Genomic DNA, 23088 nt, shown 5'->3' with positions numbered 1-23088 from the left:
AAGAACATAAGAGAAGCCATGTTGGATCAGGCCAGTGGCCCCTCCAGTCCCACACTCTGTGTCACATAAGAACATAAGAGAAGCCCTGTTGGATCAGGCCAGTGGCCCCTCCAGTCCAACACTCTGTGTCACATAAGAACATAAGAGAAGCCATGTTGGATCAGGCCAGTGGCCCCTCCAGTCCCACACTCTGTGTCACATAAGAACATAAGAGAAGCCCTGTTGGATCAGGCCAGTGGCCCCTCCAGTCCAACACTCTGTGTCACAGAAGAACATAAGAGAAGCCCTGTTGGATCAGGCCAATGGCCCCTCCAGTCCAACACTCTGTGTCACATAAGAACATAAGAGAAGCCATGTTGGATCAGGCCAGTGGCCCCTCCAGTCCCACACTCTGTGTCACATAAGAACATAAGAGAAGCCCTGTTGGATCAGGCCAATGGCCCCTCCAGTCCAACACTCTGTGTCACATAAGAACATAAGAGAAGCCCTGTTGGATCAGGCCAATGGCCCATCCAGTCCAACACTCTGTGTCACATAAGAACATAAGAGAGGCCATGTTGGATCAGGCCAATGGCCCATCCAGTCCAACACTCTGTGTCACATAAGAACAGAAGAGAAGCCCTGTTGGATCAGGCCAGTGGCCCCTCCAGTCCAACACTCTGCGTCACATAAGAACATAAGAGAAGCCATGTTGGATCAGGCCAGTGGCCCCTCCAGTCCCACACTCTGTGTCACATAAGAACATAAGAGAAGCCCTGTTGGATCAGGCCAGTGGTCCCTCCAGTCCAACCCTCTGTGTCACATAAGAACATAAGAGAAGCCATGTTGGATCAGGCCAATGGCCCCTCCAGTCCAACACTCTGTGTCACATAAGAGAAGCCCTGTTGGATCAGGCCAGTGGCCCATCCAGTCCAACACTCTGTGTCACATAAGAACAGAAGAGAAGCCCTGTTGGATCAGGCCAATGGCCCCTCCAGTCCAACACTCTGTGTCACATAAGAACATAAGAGAAGCCCTGTTGGATCAGGCCAGTGGCCCATCCAGTCCAACACTCTGTGTAACACAAGAACATAAGAGAAGCCCTGTTGGATCAGGCCAGTGGCCCCTCCAGTCCAACCCTCTGTGTCACAGAAGAACATAAGAGAAGCCATGTTGGATCAGGCCAATGGCCCCTCCAGTCCAACACTCTGTGTCACATAAGAGAAGCCCTGTTGGATCAGGCCAGTGGCCCATCCAGTCCAACACTCTGTGTCACAGAAGAACATAAGAGAAGCCACGTTGGATCAGCCCAATGGCCCATCCAGTCCAACACTCTGTGTCACATAAGAACAGAAGAGAAGCCCTGTTGGATCAGGCCAGTGGCCCCTCCAGTCCAACACTCTGTGTCACATAAGAACAGAAGAGAAGCCCTGTTGGATCAGGCCAATGGCCCCTCCAGTCCAACACTCTGTGTCACATTAGAACAGAATAGAAGCCATGTTGGATCAGGCCAATGGCCCCTCCAGTCCAACACTCTGTGTCACATAAGAACAGAAGAGAAGCCCTGTTGGATCAGGCCAGTGGCCCCTCCAGTCCAACACTCTGTGTCACATAAGAACAGAAGAGAAGCCATGTTGGATCAGGCCAATGGCCCCTCCAGTCCAACACTCTGTGTCACATTAGAACAGAAGAGAAGCCATGTTGGATCAGGCCAATGGCCCCTCCAGTCCAACACTCTGTGTCACATAAGAACATAAGAGAAGCCCTGTTGGATCAGGCCAGTGGCCCCTCCAGTCCAACACTCTGCGTCACATAAGAACAGAAGAGAAGCCCTGTTGGATCAGGCCAATGGCCCCTCCAGTCCAACACTCTGTGTCACATAAGAACAGAAGAGAAGCCATGTTGGATCAGGCCAGTGGCTCATCCAGTCCAACACTCTGTGCCACACAGTAGCAAAAAAAAAAGGTGCCGTCAGGAAGTCCACCAGTGGGACTAGAAGCACAAGAATACAAAGCATCGTTTGTCCCAGACAGAGAGTTCCAACAAATACACTGTGGCTAAGAGCCACTGATGGACCTCTGCTGCATATATTTATCCAATCCCCTCTTGAAGCTGTGTATGCTTGCAGCCACCACCACCTCCTCCTGTGGCAGTGAATTCCATCTGTTAATCACCCTCTGCATGAAGAAGTACCGGTACTTCTGTTTATCCATTCTAATCCAACTGCTCAGCAATTCGTATCTCAGCAATGGAGTGCCCACATGTTCTGGTATTGTGAGAAAGGGACAAAAGGACTTCTTGCTCTACCTTCTCTATCCCATGCATAATTTTGTAAACTTCTATCATGTCACCCCTCAGTCGACGTTTCTCCAACCTGCTATTTTCAGGCCCCAGTTCTGCAAAACGGTAGCGAGAGCAAGAAAGCAACACCCTCTTTCATCAGCTCCAGAGGTACACACACACCACCATTCACAGCACAGACACGTGGAACGCAATCTGATCATTGCACCACACTCTCTCACCTTCTCCAAGTAATGCAGTGTCAAGGATACACAACACTTATGGCTGCTCTCATGACCAGCCTGCACAGTCAGCGTTGATTGAGGATTGCAAATCACTATGCTGCAAGCTCCCTTTTCCCCTATGCCATAGTAAAACAGGCTTTCAGCAACCAGGCAGGGAAACTTTGTGGGGGGGGAGGCGGGATGTCTATAAAAGGGTGGTTCTTCCATCCAATTATTGGCCAGGGTCCAACCTGCTGAGCTTCTGAGATCTGTTAAGTTCAGCCTTGCCTGGGCCCAAGTCAAAAACATGTATCTCCACCCCATGGATGGAGAAGAGCCCCGTGGCGCAGACTGGTAAAGCTGCAGTACTGCAGTCGGAGCCCTCTGCTCACAACCTGAGTTCGATCCCCGGCGGAAGCTGGGTTTTCAGGTAGCCGGCTCGAGGTTGACTCAGCCTTCCGAGGTCGGTCAAAAGAGTCCCCAGCTTGCTGGGGGGGAAGCGTAGATGATTGAGGAAGGCAATGGCAAACCACCTCGTAAAAAGTCTGCCGTGAAAACGTTGTGAAAGCAACGTCACCCCAGAGTTGGAAACTCCTGGTGCTTGCACAGGGGACCTTTCCTTTCCCACCCCATGGATCCATTTCATTAACTGTAGCGCTTCCCTCAACACAAGCAGACTTTCCTGACACCGAAAATGCGTTAAATGACTAACACAAATCTCTGAAAGCTTCGTTTTAACAAGCAATGTGGACTAGTAACTTTGGGAGCGTATCTGCAAGACTGTCCACGAACAGGACACTTCTTGAGTCACGCCCTCTTCTTCTGATTGGTTCCAGAGCATTTACGTCACATTCATCCTTGTAAAGCCATCTGGCAACCAGGTTGTGACTGCACCCCCCCCCCCCCACCAATTTTCCAGATGAGGAATTTGGCTAAAAGAGATGGAGAGGAGAGTAAATGCTGCAGGGCCACAACAGGTTCATGCCATTTATTACACAGCAGCATTCCCCGCCCTACGGCAAACCAAGCGGCAGGCGCGTAGCTACAAGAGGGCTCTCACCAGGCAATGCCCCCTCCCCAATTTGTCCAGCCCAGCCAGAAGACTGATTGTGCCCTGTCTACTCCAGTAGGAGAGACTGAGAGGGGAAAAAAACCTTTTGTAGGTAAAAGCTGTTTTCGTTTCCCTGGTAGTCGTCAGCTTCTTGCAGGAGGTGTGAACTGACCGTTTCTTTATTTAGCCACGGAGGTAATTAGCATTTCCAAAGGGTCAGCCCTGACCAGGAGGAAGAAGATATCGGATTTATATCCCGCCCTGAATCTCAGAGCAGTCACAATCTCCTTTACCTCCCCACCCCAAAAGACACCCTGTGACGCAGGTGGGGCTGAGAGAGCTCTGACAGCAGCCGCCCTTTCAAGGACAACTCCTATGACTGACCCAAGGCCATTCCAGCAGCTGCAAGTGGAGGGGGCGGAATGAGAGTCAAGGCTGCCTTCATCAGATACTAGTATGTGGCCAAGGGAGTGTTGACTCTTGAGAGTTTGTGGCCTGAAAACTTGGTTGATCTCTGAAGTGCTAAGCAGGGGTGTCAAACATGCAGATCAGGGGCTGAATCAGGCCCCCGGAGGGCTCCTATCAGGCCCCCAAGCAACTGGCTGTCATCTGCTTCCTTCTCCCTCTCGCTCGCTTCCTTCTGCATCACAGCTTGCTTTGCAAGGCTTGCTCAATCGCACAGGACCTACAGAGCAAAACCTCTATTTTCTCCATTGGTTGAGGCTCCTCCCCCTCCTGGTCCCCTGGGGAGGGAGGGAAAGAGCCAGGGCTTCCTTTGCCCGGTTCCCTGGATCCCACGGGAGAAATGCAAAGAAAGCACCTTTAAGACCAACAAGTGCTAATGTTTTAGGCATGTTTTGTTTTAAGGTTGTTTTTAAAAAAATCTTTCGTCATGTTTGTCTGCGTTCTTTTAAAAGTTTGTATCTCTGCTACCTAATCTTAAATAGGTACACAAACGGCCCGGCCCAACAAGGTCTCATTTATGTCAGATCTGGCCCTCATAATAAATGACTTCGACACTCCCGGGCTAAACCTCCATACAAAAGTCCCAAACCTCCAAGCGCCTTTCTCAGATGTCGAAGGAAGGGCGAAATAACTTGCTGTTTTATGCATCAAAGTCACAGCTGGTGGAAGAAGCAAGACGAGCTACTAAGCACTCAAAATGGACACCTGGATGTGCCCTTCAGGCTGAACAAAAACTGCCGGCTCCGTTCTCGACTCTGCAAAATCAGAAGAATTCGGCATCCTCTAAGGACAGGCAGACATGCTGGCTCCCTCACCACAGAGAGAGACGGACACAAGCCTGGACGCCTGTTCTAGCTGGAAAAGCACATTTCCCCAGCTGCGGCCAACGGGATGATGAAGGAAATGAGAACTGTCTGAAATGTCTGTAGAGCAGACCTGACATCATAGGACCCTTACTAAGCTCACGAGACCCTTTTCAAAAAACCTGGGCTGTCCCGCTATTCACTGGCATCCTGCGTGGGGGAAAGAAAAGGAAAGAATCCTAAATATTATTTATTTGATTTCATTAGGGAGCGACAGGCTCTAAAAATGGGATACACGACTCATACTTGGCATGGCGTTCCATCGCTAGTCATTATAAAAAACAAACAAAGATCTGATAAAGAGGGGAACAGGGGTGAATCACCAATTAGTTTTCCAACCACGATCCAAGTCGCAAAGCCTAAGCAAAATGTTTTAAGAGTTGGCCCGATTCTAATCAAGCTGTCTATCCAGAAAGCTGATTTTTATTTCCCTTCCGAGAACGGTACAAAAACATTTCTGCGAGACTGAAGCTCACGAGGCTACCCAAAAGTCAAAAAGCAAAATGTAAACAAAACAGGCTTTTGTCCTTTTGTATTTTTGAAGGACATCCTTTCCCAAGAGTAATGACCGCAGGAGTTAAAAATAAACCCTCTGTTGTGGATACCCGTTTTTAGCCGAATTGTTTCCTAATTTCTGTAATCTGGGTGGTTGTTGTTGCTTTTCGTCCTTTCTTAGGTTATGTCTTATCCTGTTCTGCTCGTGTTGTTTTCTACATTTGTGATCCAAACATATTCTATGGCCTTGAATCGAACTGTTGATTGTATATCTTATACCGTTCCTGTTTGCTTTGCTAAAAGTCAGCAACAATCCCAACTCTCTGCAAGAAGGATGAACTATAAATAAAGTGAATAAACACTGAGGGGCGATTTCATAACAGACAAGTTAATTCACTGCACGTGGCCAAATCTTCTGCACAAATCTTTTCGCGGGAAACCCATCGGCCCTCTTGAACACCAGCACGCAATGCTCACTTATTAAATGGAGGACAAAAGGTGTTACAGCTTTTGGCACCTGATTGTTCACTCCTTCTTCCAACTGCGTTATGTCCTGTTAATACTTCTGGAATTACTCTCCTAGAAGAGTTCTGATCATACAAATTCAAGCGCACTCACTCCAAGAGGCAGTGTAAGACCAGTCCTGCTAGATTGCACCACAAACATAACCAACATTCAGTTTTCAGCTGTGGCCAACAAGATGCCTTTGGGATGTGTGTTGAGGCAAAACTTGTCCCTTGCCAGATGTCCCCAGAGAACGTTTAAAGGGTTAAAAGGTTGGAACACTTTCCCTATGAAGACAGGTTAAAACGCTTGGGGCTCTTTAGCTTGGAGAAATGTCGACTGCAGGGTGACATGATAGAGGTTTACAAGATTATGCATGGGATAGAGAAGGTAGAGAAAGAAGTCCTTTTCTCCCTTTCTCACAATACAAGAACTTGTGGGCATTCAATGAAATCGCTGAGCAGTTGGGTGAGAACTGATAAGAGGAAGTCCTCCTTCACCCAAAGGGTGATTAACACATGGAATTCAGGAGGTGGTGGTGGCTGCAAGCATAAGCAGCTTCAAGAGGGGATTGGATAAGCATATGGAGCAGAGGTCCATCAGTGGCTATTAGCCGCAGCTTATTGTTGGAACTCTCTGTTTGGGGCAGTGATGCTCTCTATTCTTGGTGCTTGGGAGGGGGGCACAGCGGGAGGGCTTCTAGTGTCCTGGCCCCACTGGTGGACCTTCTGATGGCACCTGGCTTTTTGGCCACTGTGTGGCACAGAGTGTTGGACTGGAAGGGCCATTGGCTTGATCCAACATGGCTTCTCTTATGTTCTTAACGTTCTTGGCTGCCTTAGCTATCTTGAGAGCTGCACACGAGTGTCTTTTGTAACACTACAGTTTTAAGCTATTGGGACTATGAAGCAGCTTTGCAGGAACCCCTAAAACATTGGGAGGTGCAGCCGAAGCCGACGGTGGCTCAGTGGTAGAGCATCTGCTTGGTAAGCAAAAGGTCCCAGGTTCAATCCCTGGCATCTCCAAAAAAGGGTCCAGGCAAATAGGTGTGAAAAACCTCAGCTTGAGACCCTGGAGAGCCGCTGCCAGTCTGAGAAGACAATACTGACTTTGATGGACCAAGGGTCTGATTCAGTATAAGGCAATTTAATATGTCCATATATATTTATATAGTACCTTCATATGTCCAAATCATCCTCTGTCCCTGTCTTTTTCACTGTCACCCTTCTGCTCAGAGTTTCCACAAGACACAAACTGTGAGACACAAGTCCCCGCCCCCCCCACACATGCACCTTCCAAACCAAATTACGTAACACATTTCAGCAGCAAAACCACACCTTCCTCAACCAAAGCCCATCCTTCTTGCCCCAAGTTTGGCAGAAGCAAAGGCACTCACTGCACCGGGAATCTTCATCCCGCACTGTAAAAACCACCAATGGAGAAAACCTAACTCCACCCACAGCCTACTGACAGCCAGCGTGATGAAGGGGTAAGTGTGGGATGAAGATACGGGAGAGCCAGATTCCAGTCTCCCATGCTGATATGGAAGCTTGCTTTGGACAAGTCGTAGACTCCCGGGTGTGTGTGTACCTGGAAGTCGTGGCAACCTCTGGTGACTGACCCCCTACTGAGGGCTTGGAGCACATTCAGAGAGATGGCTGAATACACCTGCCCCTGTCCTCCCAACTGGGTATTTCAAGGAGGTTTCCCATCCAAGTTCAAAACACAGTTGACTTTGCTTAGCTTCCGAGATCTGATGAGATCAGGCTTTCCTGGGCTATGCAAGTCATGACCTTTACCCAATTATTTGGCCAAACACACACACCAAATTATATATTTATGTCTACTTCCAAGTTTACGAGAAGAAAAACCACTTCTCTGTAAGCACAGATGTGATTTGCTGCACCCTGTTTCTGAAAGTCAAGAATTAAGAAAAAAGTGGAGGGGGAAAGTGAGCATTTTGCCCACTAAATACATGCAAGGTATTTCCCAAGAAATAGAACTGATTAATAGACTATATTTCCCTGCAGAGATCTCTGTTCCGACTCATATCTGATGAAGAGAGCTTTGACAGTTGGAAGCGCACACTCCAAAAATCTCAAAGGTGCTCGAATCAAAATCTGGACTTGAATCAAGATCTTCTACTGCACACTTCCACAGCTACCCTCTGGTGCTATATTTTTCCCTGGGTACCCAAACAACGTCGACTATCTAGAGCATTTTCAGATTTCTGTCCTCCAGGACAGCTTTTCTAATCCTTCCTTGATCCAGAGATCTGCATGACCCAGCGCTTATGTACTTCTCTGCCAAAGAGACTGGTCCAATTACGCGCACCCCGGAGGCCTGCAATTTAACACACAGCAGACAAGAATCTCTCTTCTTTTCAAAAGGCAGCCCAAACCTCTTCTGCTTTTTCTTACAGGGCAAACAGAAGCTCTGATGGAATAACTACAAAGAGACTGGCACCTTTTTAGATTATTCCTTGCAGGGTGAGCAAACCCTCTCCGTTCCTTTGAGTTTCCCAACAAGGCCTCAAGGGAGAGATGAGCAAAATTTGGGGCCATCCTCAATTTTGGGATGGCTCCCATCCAGTATTTTAACAGATTGTTCAAAAAGAAGAAGACTTAAGATTTATACCCCGCCCTTCTCTCTGAATCAGAGACTCAAAGCGGCTGGCACACGAGCGGCTTACAGTCTCCTATATCTTCTCCCCCCATAACAGACACCCTGTGAGGTGGGTGGGGCTGAGAGAGCTCTTGCAGCAGCTGCCCTTTCAACTCCTATGAGAGCTATGGCTGACCCAAGGCCATTCCAGCAGCTGCAAGTTGAGGAGTGGGGAATCAAACACAGTTCTCCCAGATAAGAATCTGCACATTTAACCACTATACCAAATTGGCTCTCATATGGGTGTGGAATTCAGGCCTGACTGTGCCAATTCAGTTTGGCAAATGTACTATAAACCGAGAGGGGGGGGGGTTCCTATCAGTAATTGCATTAATTCATTTTGGCTTCTTGGTTTGGTTTTTACCCTAAGAAGTGGAACTGCTTAAATGTATCACCCCAAAGTCCAGTACAAATATTTATTTATGAGAGGGGTTTTAGTTGCCACTTACCCAAAGGGTCTTGTGGTGACTTACTTCACTAAAACCATATTTAAAAAGTTAAAGCAACATAAAAGCAGATAACAAATATAAAATACTAACATTAAAATGTTAAACTATTAAAACAGGTTGCTGCTAGCACCCGACCGATAACCGAAACAACCCAAACATACGGATTACAATCCAAAAGTCAACCTAGACGCATGACCATCAGCTCCCTTAAAATGTCCCACTTAACACAGTCAGCGGCTTCAGTAAACTGATAATCAATAAAGTCATATGCGCTTTCAAATATTTTAATATATCAAATTTAGAGATTTAAGTAGCAAAATGAAAGGGGGTAGAGGGAAAAGAGAAAAACCAGGGAAAGCTTATCATAACAAATAAGAAAAAGTTAACTTGCTCTTCCGATGGTCCACAAAGTTTTATACAAGGTACGAGCTTTCGTGTGCCAGCACGCTTCTCCAAATAAAATGCGGTGGAAGAAAACCATTATAGACAGGGCTGAAAAGCAATTTAACATATAACACAATGCAGACGTCTGAAGAAGTGTGCTTGCACACAAAAGCTCATACCTCGAATAAAACTTTGTGGGTCTTAAAGGGGCCCCTGGACTCTTAATGTTATTCTATTGCTTCAGACCAAAACAGCTACCCACATGGATCTATCCTAAGAGTCTTCACTCATAAGCAGCGTTAATAGAAAGCTCACTGCAATTACCAGTATTGGTGGTCAAGAACCCTCCGTGGCCAGACTCAGACTCTCTTTCAACAATGACCAGGGCAGGCCTAAAACCACCTGGGGGGGCACCTTAGAACAGCGGTGTCAACCATGTGGCCCAGGGGCCAAATCAGGCCCCTGGAGGGCTCCTATCAGGCCCCCAAGCAACTGGCTGTCATTTGCTTCCTTCTCCTTCTCTCTTGCTTCCTTCTGCATCACAGCTTGCTTTGCTAGGCTTGCTCGATCGTACAAGAGCTACAGAGCAAAACCTCTGTTTTCTCTATTGGCTGAGGCTCCTCCCTTGGGGAGGAAGGCAGAGCTTGTTTTCCCAGGCTCCCTCTATCGCACAGCAGAGCTACTGAGCCAAACCTCTCTCCCTTTTTTTAAAAAAATATTTAATTGTGCTTGTCTGTGTCCTTCATAAAGTTTATATCTCTGCTACTTAATCTTAAATAGGTACACACATGGCCCGGCCCAAAAAGGTCTTTTGTGTCAGATCTGGCCCTCATAACAACGGACACCCCTGTCTTAGAAGGTCCAGGGGACACCTGACATTGTCTAGAGCCCCTGGATTCCAAAGTCTTAGTCAAAGACCACACCTGACCTCCAGGTACTGTGCCGACCCTTTCTCCCAAGGAATCTAAGCACCACTCAACTCTTTGCTGCCAAACTTAGAACAAGAGATGGATGCACCTTTGGCTATGAACCCTTCTTCATCGTAAATATCAGGATAGCGGCTTAGTGTTTATTTCGAGTCCATGAGATGCATGTTTACCAAGATGCCTTAAGGAACACTCCGGGTGTGGCTGTTGTCATAACTATACAAAAAGAAGCAGCATTCGCTCAAAGCAAACCAAACGAATTAAACTTCAAGATGGGTAGCCGCGTTTGTCTGTAGCAGTAGAAAAGAGTCGTGAGCAGTGACTCACAAAAGCCCTGTCACAAATTTTATTAGTTTTTAAGGTGCTCTTGGGCTCGTGCTCTTTTCTAACAAAACTTCCCGTTTCGCAGCAACAGTGAAAATTAGGGGAGGAAATCTGCCTTGTCTCTAAAACTTGAGTCCGCCTGATGGAGGAGAAAAGCCCAGCGTAACCAACCGCATATGGCAATATTATTTATTAAATTTGCCTCTGGAGGAATAAGCACACTTCGGACTTACACAGAACTCATCATCATACTGTGGGAACGCGGGAACGACATCAGCTATTGAACTGAGAACTTAAGCCGCGGCTCTGGGATAATTAAAAATATAAGTGACATTTGTTTACATTCTAAAATGTGTTCGTTCCGTCTGTTAAAATGGGCTTCCACTGCAAGATGCCTTGAGTTACGTAAGGTGGAAAGACAGCTAACAGAAGCGTCAAGCGAACGGCATATTCAAGGATACTTGAGATAGGAGAAAGTGGACATAAAAGCTAATCGCGGGACATTTTTGGTATGTGTTTTAACACCTTTTGCAAGGCCCAAGCAGTGGTCGTTTTCTTTTATTTTCAAAATTTGTACCCAGCCTTTCCACACACACCCCCCCCCCTAGTTGCTGGGTGCCAAAGTAGATAACAGTTTTCTTCTTGATGCCAACTCAAGCATCCTTGTCAAGGAAAGGTTAGTGGTACCCAAGCCTCACCCTCCTTAACCACGAAAAAAGCCAGAGGTTAACTCTAGCAGAGGAAGCAGCGCACCCCCATCCAGCTGGACCTGAATTTGGGGAAGGGGCAAGGGAGAAGGGGCCCCTAACACCCAGAGAAGTTAACCGGCAAGGCCCCGCTGCTCCTGGCCCCTTCCCTCCTTTCAGTTTACAGTGCCAGAATCGTCCCTCTGCTTGAACAGAGGGAATGGATAGCTGAAGCTTTCCCTGACAGATAGGTAAACAGTATCACCTGGCATCTGCTGTGGACCAAATAGATATAAAGGGGGCAGCAGGAGGGACCAGGTGACAACCATATATTGGCAGAATCCCCTGGGATCCAGCTCCTGAGCACCCTAAGGCAAAACTTGCCAATTTAGGAGAGCTAGTGGAGCACCCTTTCATTAGCAGCAGGGTACTCTGTTCCAGTAAGGTAGACTTTCCTCTCATGTGGCAGTTCCCTCACCCTCCACTTCTCCTCCCCCCGCCCACTGTGCTCAATTATCCTGATGTTCCCCGGTTTGAACTGTGGCTGGTTTGTTATCTGACTTTCCAAAAAAGACCCAAAACAGGTCAGCGAACGAGATCCAAACCCAGGCTCAGCTTAGAGACCACGCTTTCGCGGCGAATGGGCTGGGGAGCGTCAAAGCCCTCCACTTGCATCACACGAAGGGAGCTTGGACTTTTGAAAAGGCAGCGCTCCCAAACGCTTGTTGGTCTCTAAGGGAGTCCCGGATTCGAATCCCGGCGTTCTGCTGCTCCGGAGCCCCTGAAGCGAGAGAAGAGTCGCCAAAGAGCGCAGTGGGGCTGCCTTCCCAAGAGGCCTCCCCGGGTGAAGCTTTCTCCCCGGCACCAACTTTCCCGGCAGCCTGGAGAAGCCGCCCCTTTAAGCGGGCGGGGGGGGGGGGGAGCAGCGGGCCTTGGAGGCGCCCGGGCCCAGCAGGAAGGAGTGGGGCCGGGGCGCCGGGGGGCCGTGCGTAAAGGCGCGCGAGTGACTCACAGGGCGACGGTGGGCTGGGGCCAGGGCGCGGCGGGCAGGCGGGCCCAGGCGCGGGCGGCGCAGTCGACGGCGCAGGCGGGCCCGGCTCCGGGCAGGCTCCGGCAGGCGCAGTCGGGGCCGCAGGGCTGGCAGGGGCGCCCGGCCGCCAGCCCCCCGCCCAGCAGGCAGCAGACGAGGCACCAGCCGGGCCACGGCCACGGGGAGGCGGCGGCGGCTGGCCGGAGGCAGCGCAGGGCAGGCATGGCATGGCCTCCTCCCTCCTCGCTCGCTCGCTCCCTCGCGCCCCTTCGCTCGCACCAGCGGCCCGGCCCAGCCTCCTCCGCCGGGCGGGACGCGCCTCTGGCCGCCGGGGAGGGACGCGCGGCTCCGCCCGGCTGGCTGCAAGGCCGCCTCCCTCCCTCCCTTCCCCGCCTCCAGCCAGGCCCAGCCCCGTCCGGGCTGCTCGCCTCCCGCCCGCCCCTCGCCGGCCCGCGCTTGGCGCACCGCCCGGGCCCCCCGGAGGCCAAGGGGACGCGCACGGAGAGCGCGAGGAGGAGGAGGAGGGAGCCGCCCGCTCGGCCTTCACGGCTCTCTGCCAGCCTCCCAAGCTAGCTCAGGGTGCCCGAGGTTGCCCTCTGGCTCTGCGTGAGTCCCTGCTGCGTGGCCTGGTGGAGCTGCAGTTTGGGGGCCCCTGGAGGCAAAAGGGACCTCAGGGAGAGGAGGAGGAGGGAGCCGCCCGCTCGGCCTTCAGGGCTCCTGCCGATGCTCTCTGCCAGCCTCCCAAGCTAGCTCAGGGTGCCCGAGGTTGCCCTCTGGCTCTGCGTGAGTCCCTGCTGCGTGGCCGCAAGCCCTGGTGGAGCTGCAGTCTGGGGGCCCCTGGAGGCAAAAGGGACCTCAGGGAGAGGAGGAGGAGGGAACTGCATGCTCGGCCTTCATGGCTCCTGCCGATGCTCTCTGCCAGCCTCCCAAGCTAGCTCAGAGTGCCAGAGGTTGTACGCTGTCTCTGCGTGAGTCCCTGCTGCGTGGCCACAAGCCCTGGTGGAGCTGCAGTTTGGGGACAGAGGGAAAGCAGCTGCACTCTGGCGGGGGGTGAAGCGGATCTTGAGCCCCTCACCGAAATTGACTCCATCCCTGGGAGGGTGTTGGTGGCTTAGCCTGCAAGGATGCCAGCCTCCAGGTGGGCCTGGGGAGTTCTGGAATTGCAGCTGGCCTCCAAGCGACAGAGATCAACTTCCCCCTGGGCAGGAGACTCCGTGGCAGGGGTGGCCAAACTTGCATAAAGTAAGAGCCACGCAGAATAAACGGCAGATGTTTGAGAGCTGCAAGACACGGAACCACAGGCTTTTGAGAGTTGCAAGGAAGGAAGGCAAGCAGATGGGGAGAGAGGGAGAGGTGGAAAGAAAGCAACTTTAATTTTACATACTTTCTCCAAGCCACCAGCTGGCTTGATTTAATGAGAGAAATGCCTTCTCTAAGCTGGCCAGGAGGGTGCCAGGGGCTTTGAGAGCCACAAAATATGTGTTAAAGGGCCACATATTTTGGCATTGTGCCCCACTGAGCTCGCTGTTCACCCCAGGCCCATATCTCCAGGAGTTTCCCAACCTGGATCGGGGAACCCTCCCCCCCTCCCCTGCTGAAGCCCAGAGAGGGCCTGACTGGCTCAACTGTGAATTACTCATTTATGAGCTGCTATTCTCCCCAGCAAGAATCCAAAGCCACTTACTTAGTTCCTCCCTCTTCTGTTTCAGCCTCACAACAACCCTGTGAGGTGGGTGGGGCTGAGAGTAAATGGGGCTGAGCCGAGGTCTCCAAGAAGGTTCTCAGTGAGGATTCAAACCCGGGGTACCCACATCCTCATCTGTCGCTTTAACCTCTGTGCCCCACTGCCTCTCGACTCGTAAATTATCGGCCTTCCCCTCAGCTGTGAACGTGTTTTTCTGATTTTGTGGCATTACTATCTCTCTTCTCTCCTCTGCTTTTCCAAAGACCAAGGGGAAAATATCCCTCAGGCTCACAGGCTGTGAGTGTCAATCTATCACCATAATTCATAAGAACGTAAGAGAAGCCATGTTGGATCAGTCCAATGGCCCATCCAGCCCATGCTACACACAGTGGCCAAAAAACCCCAACTGCCATCAGGAGGTCCACCAGTGGGGCCAGAACTCCAGAAGCCCTCCCACTGTTGCCCCACCCAACCCCAGCACCAAGAATACAGAGCATTGCTGCCCCAGGCATAAAAACATAAGAGAAGCCCTGTTGGATCAGGCCAATGGCCCATCCAGTCCAGCTCTCTGTGTCACATAAGAACATAAGAGAAGCCATGTTGGATCAAGCCAATGGCCCATCCAGTCCAACACTCTGTGTCACATAAGAACATAAGAGAAGCCATGTTGGAGCAGGCCAATGGCCCATCCAGTCCAACACTCTGTGTCACATAAGAACATAAGAGAAGCCATGTTGGATCAGGCCAATGGCTCATCCAGTCCAGCTCTCTGTGTCACATTAGAACATAAGAGAAGCCATGTTGGATCAGGCCAATGGCCCATCCAGTCCAGCTCTCTCTATCACATAAGAACATAAGAGAAGCCATGTTGGATCAGGCCAATGGCCCATCCAGTCCAACACTCTGTGTCACATAAGAGAAGCCCTGTTGGATCAGGCCAATGGCCCATCCAGTCCAGCTCTCTGTGTAACATAAGAACATAAGAGAAGCCATGTTGGATCAGGCCAATGGCCCATCCAGTCCAGCTCTCTGTATCACATAAGAACATAAGAGAAGCCCTGTTGGATCAGGCCAGTGGCCCATCCAGTCCAACACTCTGTGTCACATAAGAGAAGCCATGCTGGATCAGGCCAATGGCCCATCCAGTCCAACACTCTGTGTCACAGAAGAACAGAAGAGAAGCCATGTTGGATCAGGCCAATGGCCCATCCAGTCCAACACTCTGTGTCACATAAGAACATAAGAGAAGCAATGTTGGATCACGCCAATGGCCCATCCAGTCCAGCTCTCTGTGTCACACAGTGGCCAAAAAACCCCCAGGTGCCATCAGGAGGTCCATCAGTGGGGCCAGGACAACAACCTGGCTTCAGTGCTTTGTGCCAGCTCTTGAAATCCTAGCATTTTCCACACACGCCAAGTTTCCCTGTCTCAGTCACCTGGCTAATTAATTACGGTAATTAATGATCATATGACATTGTGTGTAGAATAGCCAGAAGATCCTGAGATTGTCTGGCAGCCAGAAGTTCCAGGGGTGTCAAACTTATTTGTTATGAAGGCCAGATCTGACATAAATGAGACCTTTCTGGGCCAGGCCATGTGCGTCAAAGTGTAGTGCGAGTTAGCAGAGATCGAAACTTTATAAAGGACACAGACAAGCATAAAGATTTTTTTTTAAAAAAAAAAACTTAAAACATGCTTAAAACAGTAGTGCTTTCGTTGTATCTCTTCCATGCAATCCAGGCTCTCTGAGTTGCCCAACAGAGCTATTGAGCCAAGCCTCTCTTCCTTCTATTGGCTGAGGCTCCTCTCCCTCCTGGTCCTCTGGGGAGGGAAGGAAAGAGCCAGAGCTTCCAATGAAGCAAGCCATCCCCCCCCTTCCTCAGCCAATGGAGAAAATAGAAGTTTTTCTCTGTAGCTCCTGTGTGATTGAGCAAGCCTGGCAAAGCAAGCTGTGATGCAGAAGGAAGCGAGAGAGAGGGAGAAGGAAGCAGATGGCAGCCAGGACAAGAACAAGGAAATGCATGTCCTTTTGTTTTACTAGACTTGCAGCAACACTAATTGGAAGGCAATTTTTATTACCTTTTATGGCTATCCGGACCAAATGGCCTTCTAATTTGTGACACTGTTTTGCCATGTCATCCTAGCTTTGCATCGGTTTTCCCTCTTAACCCACCAACTACATGTATTTCATCCCACTGTACCTTATCCCCTTGTCTGAAGAAGGGGATAAGGTCTGCATACAAAAGCTTACATTCTGAATAAAACTGGGTTGGTCTTAAAGGTGCACAAATGGCCCGGCCTGACCTAGCCCGGCCCGACAAGGTCTCGTTTATGTCAGATCTGGCCCTCATAACAAATGAGTTCGACACCCCTGGAAGGTATAGATGAAGTAAATAAACCATTGACAAGGTGACCAAGGCTTTGGCAGGGAGGGGTACATTGGCCATTGAATATTATTATATCAGGATAAAAATCTATGTAGCAGTCTCCAACTTTCATTTTTTCCAAGTGAGTCTCTCGTTCCGTCTGTTACAGAGTTATACCTTTCCCCTTGTATCTCCACAATGAAAGGGGTTGGACGCTTATTTTAAAAAATATGGAAGTTGGGGATTTGGAGACCCTGTGATATTGATAATTACGATATTCAATTGCCAATTAAAGCCCCTTCCCCAGTGGCGAGAGACAAAGTTGATGCTGTGGGGACAGAAGTAGGGGAAATGACCGCCGTGTGGGTGGGAACAGGAAGACCCAAACTTGACCACTCATGCAGCCTTTCCCAAAACTTTGCACCAAAGAAGGCTTGGGAAACAAACACTGCAGCCAACCAGGAGGTGCAACCTCTCAACCTCTCAGTTATTTGTGTGCTAAAAAAAAATTATAAGGGTTCATGATTTAACCTTTCCCAGCATTCATCTGATACAGATGCTACCGTCTGGCCCAGGGCTGCGGGTACCTTTGAAAAAGGGAGGAATCCGAATGCCTCAAAATTGATGCTTCAGTCTGAGAACCCTCGTTTTGATTTCACTTCTCCCGAAAAACGAACCTGTGAGTTATTATTCCTCCTCCGGCTTTCTCTGTTCTTATCTGATTGTTTCCATGTAAAAATGTACACATTTTTCAATGTCTGATGTGTGCATCGGTTCTTTTCAAAGTGGCTTTCAACTGCTGCTAAAGAAAGAAAGGGCTAATCAGTGACATGTCAGCAAGAGAAATGAGGCAGACCAAAATCGGTTACCGTGACAATAACACAAAATCCAACACTCCTCCCTCCCAATGGCTCATCCCTGCTTTTCAATTCATGGCAAGAGGGTATCATTCCATCTTGTCTAGTTTGGCTGAAAGGCGCTTCTTTTACTGAGAAAACGGGAAGCTGATTTCGCTTTTGCAGCTGAAAAGCTGTACTTTGAGTGTTCAAGTGTAAAAGCTACCAAGCTTTTGAAGAGTGATCCTGCTCTGTACCCAGCCAATGGAGTTCTGAGCTACACTGCCGCTGAGCATGGAGGTTCTATCGAGCAAACATGGCTAATAGCCATTGATGGATGCCGTCTTCATGAATTTATCCAAGTGTAGAAGCAGAAGAAGACATTGGATTTATATCCCGCCCTCCACTCCGAAGAGTCTCAGAGCGGCTCACCATCTCCTTTATCTTCCTCCCCCATAACAGACACCCTGTGAGGTGGGTGGGGCTGAGAGGGCTCTCACAGCAGCTGGCCTTTCAAGGACAACCTCTGCCAGAGCTATGGCTGACCCAAGGCCATTCCAGCAGCTGCAAGTGGAGGAGTGGGGAATCAAACCCGGTTCTCCCAGATAAAAGTCCGCACACTTAACCACTACACCAAACTAGCCAATAGATCTAGTTCCCTTTTTTGAAGCCAGTTTATTTGTATATTTTAAATATCCAGTCATACTTTAATTTCATTTATAGCCTAAGTCTCAACCTGAATTACAAAATAATAATTCAGGTGGCTAGCCATGAAAAAAAAGTTTGAATTCAGTGACGCCCTAAGACCAACCAATTTTAATTCAGGTAGGCGGCCATGTTGACCTGAAGGAATAAAACAAAGTGGGAGTAAAGTGGCACTTTTTAAGACCAACACGAGAGCTCACACTTTGAATAAAACTTGGTTGGTCTTAAAGGTGCCACTGGACTCCCACTTTGTTCTACAGTTTAATTCAAGTTTTTGTGTGCACTGGAATTAAACTTTGTTGGTCTTGAAGGAGCTATTGGTTTTAAACTTTGTTTTACAAAATACAGTATGATGCAGAATCAGGCATGCAATAAACCAGGCCGTTGGGTTAGGATTGCAGAATTAGTTAAACTCCCCTGGCCCCTGAAGATCAGGCTGATGGAAATTCAACCGGGGTAGCAGCGGGAAGATGTGAAGTCTCTGTAAAACCTTGGTCAAGTCTGTACTGTACTTTGGTTCAAGCAAAGAGCCTTCTGGGTAAAGCCTTTCTGTATTCCAATGCTGCTAGCTAAATCTCTCCTTAACCCCCCCCCTCCTTCTCCTTTGTTATGTAGCCTTGCTTTGAAATGGGAATATGGGAAGCTATAATCTGTGCCTTCTCAGGCTGGGCATCGGGGGGGGGGGGGGGGGGGAGGTTGGAGCCAGAGACGCTCAAGGCCAAAGCCGGCCTGAGAAAGAAATTGTAACATCAATGTGTGAATGTGCCCTGCATAGTGCCCCTCCCTTAAGAATCCCTTTGAAGTGTACCTTATATGATGGCATTGTACTGTATGATCTTTAGTCTTTCAATTTGAATCTATCCAAGTACATCCTTATCAATAAACTAGCAACTTTGTTTCAACAACGACTCATTATTGAATTTGGAGACTTGACAGAAGAGCTTCACCTGATGAAGCGCGGCTTCAAAGGCCAGGCAGAAAAAGAAAGTGAAGGCTACAGCAGACCATCTATCCAGCCTCATTCTGCATGTGCTCTTCACTTAGTGCCACTGCTGAGACCACAGCTTTTTGGAGAGGGGGGCACTTCTTAAACTGTTTTCTGCAGAAAGTTTCCTGCCAAGCTGTCTTCAGCCCTGTTGAGGGAGCAGGCAGGTGTGTTTTTAGAGAGCAAAATCCTCTCTCATGCCTGAAATGTCTGTTTCCACCACAGGGAGGCAGAAGAGAAGCCTTCAAAGATGTGTCAAAGAAGGACAGCTTCCTGGTTAGAAACTTCTGCAGAAAATGACACCCCAAGGTCACCTCTGTGGTGTGGCACAGATGTTTAAAGTAGTGGGATTTCTCCCTCCCTTTAAAAAAAAAAATCCTCTGATTCCAGAATATGTCAGATGGAAAATAAAGTGGACCCTGGGTTTTCAAACCTTTCCCTCATGGACTTTTGTACCTCGCACATCTGCAGAGCCATTTGTGTGGTGCATCATCACGCCTTTTTGGTGGATGTGAAACAAAAGTGCAATTTCAAGGGTGCTGAGGGAGACTCATGCATTTTCCTCCTCCTTTTTAGGACAGGACTTGATCCAGACAAAATGTACAGTATTAAAAGATTTTGAGAATATTTTCAGTTTTTTCAATGGACAAAATTGAGATGCCTGGAATAAATACTCCTGTGGGCTGTTTTGTCTTTTGTCAGGAGGGAAATGAGTGCATAGAAGGTTCTTCACCACTCGAAATGCTGAGTTTTAAAGCTCAGTTGTCCTGGGGAAAAACTGGGAACTCTTGAGGTGCACTGAGAGCCGGTTTGGTGTAGTGGTTAAGTGCGCGGACTCTTATCTGGGAGAACCGGGTTTGATTCCCCACTCCTCCACTTGCACCTGCTGGAATGGCCTTGGGTCAGCCATTGCTCTGGCAGAAGTTGTCCTTGAAAGGGCAGCTGCTGGGAGAGCCCTCTCCAGCCCCACCCACCTCACAGGGTGTCTGTTGTGGGGGAGGAAGGTAAAGGAGATTGTGAGCCGCTCTGAGACTCTTCGGAGTGGAGGGCGGGATATAAATCCAATATCTTCTTCTTCTTCACTGATTAAAACTCCTGCTGGGAGCTATTTCCTTTTTTGTCATGAAGGAAATGTTGCCTCAGGCTCAGACAAGGGTTTTCCTGTACTTCAAATGCTGAGTGACAAAAAGCCTGAGAACTTTTTAAGTGATTCCAGTGGAAAAATTAGGAACTTTTTGAGGTGCACAGAATAAAAATGGTACCAAAAAGCTGACAAGTGGCGTGCGTGTGTTGGTACAGGACAGAGTTAGGAGTATAGTGGCATTTTAAACACTAACTGGATTTTATTAAGAGTAAAAGAAGAAAGAATCCCGTGGTGACAGGAAACCTTTTCCCCTCTCAAACAAACAGGCTCAAAATGGATAGCGTTCTTTTTTTGATGGGACGTAGTAATACAATCACATGTAAAGAGGGAAATGGCTTTTTTTTTTTAAACTAATTGTATAAAGTGGCCAATCTGAGGACCTGTTCAATTATATCAATGGAAAAATCGAGAAATTTGTGGAATGTTTCTCAAGACAAGGCTTTTTCTTGCTTAAAAAGTACAGTTTGATAAAGTGAGGACCTTTTCAATTATCCAAGTGGAGGAACTGAAGAGATCTTGGGGGTGCATTTGGAGTTGCCGTCAAAGCTCTCTCTTTTGTACTGAGGGAAATGCTACTTAAAATAAGGCATTTATTTCTTGGAACGTACAGTATGATAAAAGTCTGAGGACCTTTCCCCATTATTCTGATGGGAAATTTGGGGTATGCTGAATAAAAACCGCTGGGAACAATTGTCTGTTTTGTCATGAGGGAAATTCTTCAGACGAGGTGTGGTCCTCCCTCACAGTGCAGAGTATAAAAAATTCTGAGGACTTTTCCTCCTTTTTGTAAAGGAAAAAAAAAACACATTTTGGGGTGCACTGAGAACAAACCTTATGGAAATTATTTTCTCTTCAGTAATGAGAGAAATGCTTCTTAGGACAAGGCTTTTCTCATCCAAAATGAATATGAAAATCTGTGACAAGAAATGGTGAAATGGGGGGGGGGGGTTTCCCCACTGAAAAATGCCACTGAATTCTTGTCTCTCTTTTTTGTGATGACAAAATGCTTCTGAAAGTGGGTCTTTTCTCACACAAAATTTATACTTCAGTAAAGTCTGAGTTGAAACGAAGACATCGGAAGAAGTGCTGGGGACACGGCTGAGTGCTGGCCATGTTCTGTGACTGCGTCACACTGGTGTGGGCTTTGTGCCCCTGCAGAGCTGTGGTTGGGGTGTTTCTCAAGCTATCCTGTACCCCAAATGTCCCTCCTACCACCCTGGCACTTGAGGAGGACCCATAAGCCCCTGGCCTCAAAGAAAGGCTAACCGAACACAAGCCCCGGGAAGCCTCCTGCTTCTGGTGTGTGGACTGAATCGTGGCTGGCTTTGGTGGCCCGCTTTCTTCCTTGAGAGAGAACAATATCGGTTCAGTCTTTTGGGTGGCATGACTGGCCTCTTTCTTCGACATGGAATGAAGCCGCCGAAAGACCTTTCCTGGTTTCTTTACTTCATAAGAGTCAGCCAGTCAGTTATGTCCATGAAGCCACTGCCTTAATACAGAGTAAATCTTGTCAGGGCTAAAGCCGGGTCAAGCTTCTTATTTCTTCGAGAGGGAATAAAAACTCGCTGGTGAATGGGTTGGGGAAAGCACAAGCGTGCCTCACGTGGGGTTGCCAGCCTACAGGTGGTGGCTGGAGATCTCCTGGTGTTATAACAGATCTCCAGATGACAGAGATCAATTCCCCTGCAGAAAATGGCCGCTTTGGAAGGTGGACTCTGTGACATCATGTGCCCCACTGAAGACTCTCCCTTCCCCACACTCTGCCTTCCTTACACCCTCCCCAAATCTCCAGGATGGAGCTGGCAACCCCTTTGCCCCAGCCACTTAGGCCTTTTCTTCTTTGTACTTTGTGGAGGGAAAATGAATTGGCGCTTGGCCCATTTGTGTGTCTCCTATGGGGTTGCCAGATCCAGGTTGGGAAATACCTGGATGCTGGACGGGGGGAGTGGGACCTGAGGTGGGTGGAGTTTGGGAAGGGTCCACCTTCCAAAGCATCCATTTTCTCCAGGGGAAATGACCTCCGTTGCTTGGAGATCAGTTGTAATCCCAGGAGATCTCCAGCATCCAGCCAACACCTGGATTGTAATATCCTTGTTTATAAAATAGCCATTGTAATATCCTTGTTTATAAAAATGGTGAGGGTTCCTTCTTCAAGGACTTCTTTAGAGCCCTCTTTGTATTTGGTTTGCCTTTCTTTGAGGCCAAGTTTGAGAAAATAATTAATTGCCCTGCTCATCTATATTTTAAATTGAATATCAGGGTCTTTCTTGTCACAATTGGGTGGATGGATGTGGGAAAGGATGCCAAAGGGGTACGTTATCAAATCCTTCCACTCTGCAGAATCCCGAAAGAGTGTCGCAAGGTTAATCGGCTCACCAAGAAGATATTAAAGGCAGTAATTTATTGTTGTCCTCTGGAGGGAGAGAAGGGGAGGGAAAAAAATCTCATTAGGGAATCAGCGCGGGCGTTTTAATTTTCCTTTGCAACACTTATTAAACATTAAGTTCTGAGCACATCAAATATTGTTCTCCTGGCCTGTGACTTTAATAGGGTTCTTAAAATAGGGGGAATCAATTCTGTCTCGGCATTTTGCAGCTCTGACAGTTGGCACTTTTCAAAATGTAAACTGCAAAGCAAAACAGAAGTTCAGTGGCCCTTTAGAGTAACCTGGACTCTAGTACCGAGGCTTGCAACAAATAAGGTGTTAACTTTGCTCTCATATAGATTCTAGAAACAACAGGACCCAGCAACATCAGCCAGATTATCTCCTGTTCCTCCTCTAATGTAATGGATGTCACCACGTATTGGCTCAGCAATGCCTTTCCACTCTCTACGCTGGACAAACAGGACAGTCCCTATGGCATGTAACTCTGACATTAGAAACCACAACATTCAAAAACCAGTAGGGAACATTTTAAGAAGACAGCAGATTTGTACCCCACCATTCTCTCTGAATCAGAGTCTCAGAGCGACTCACAATCTCCTTTACCTTCCCCCCACCCCAAACAGACATCCTGTGAGGTGGGTGGGGCTGAGAGGGCTCT

General features: G+C 48.5%; 1 protein-coding gene across 1 annotated transcript in view; it reads right to left on the bottom strand.

Annotated features, from left to right (window-relative positions):
- The window catches only part of PKD1 (polycystin 1, transient receptor potential channel interacting), a 148484-nt gene extending 135936 nt beyond the window's left edge, over window positions 1–12548 (bottom strand). Inside the window, exon 1 of the mRNA XM_060260957.1 lies at window positions 12307–12548. Within this exon, the coding sequence (XP_060116940.1) occupies window positions 12307–12548 (242 nt within the window). The remainder of the gene's footprint in view (window positions 1–12306) is intronic.
- Between the last annotated feature and the right edge of the window lie 10540 nt (window positions 12549–23088).

Source organism: Heteronotia binoei, chromosome 20 (genome assembly GCF_032191835.1).
Source record: "Heteronotia binoei isolate CCM8104 ecotype False Entrance Well chromosome 20, APGP_CSIRO_Hbin_v1, whole genome shotgun sequence".
In the NCBI taxonomy this organism is placed as follows: domain Eukaryota; kingdom Metazoa; phylum Chordata; class Lepidosauria; order Squamata; family Gekkonidae; genus Heteronotia; species Heteronotia binoei.
The sequence above is the reverse complement of the archived record's forward strand: the minus strand, read 5'-3'. Positions and strand labels throughout refer to the sequence as shown.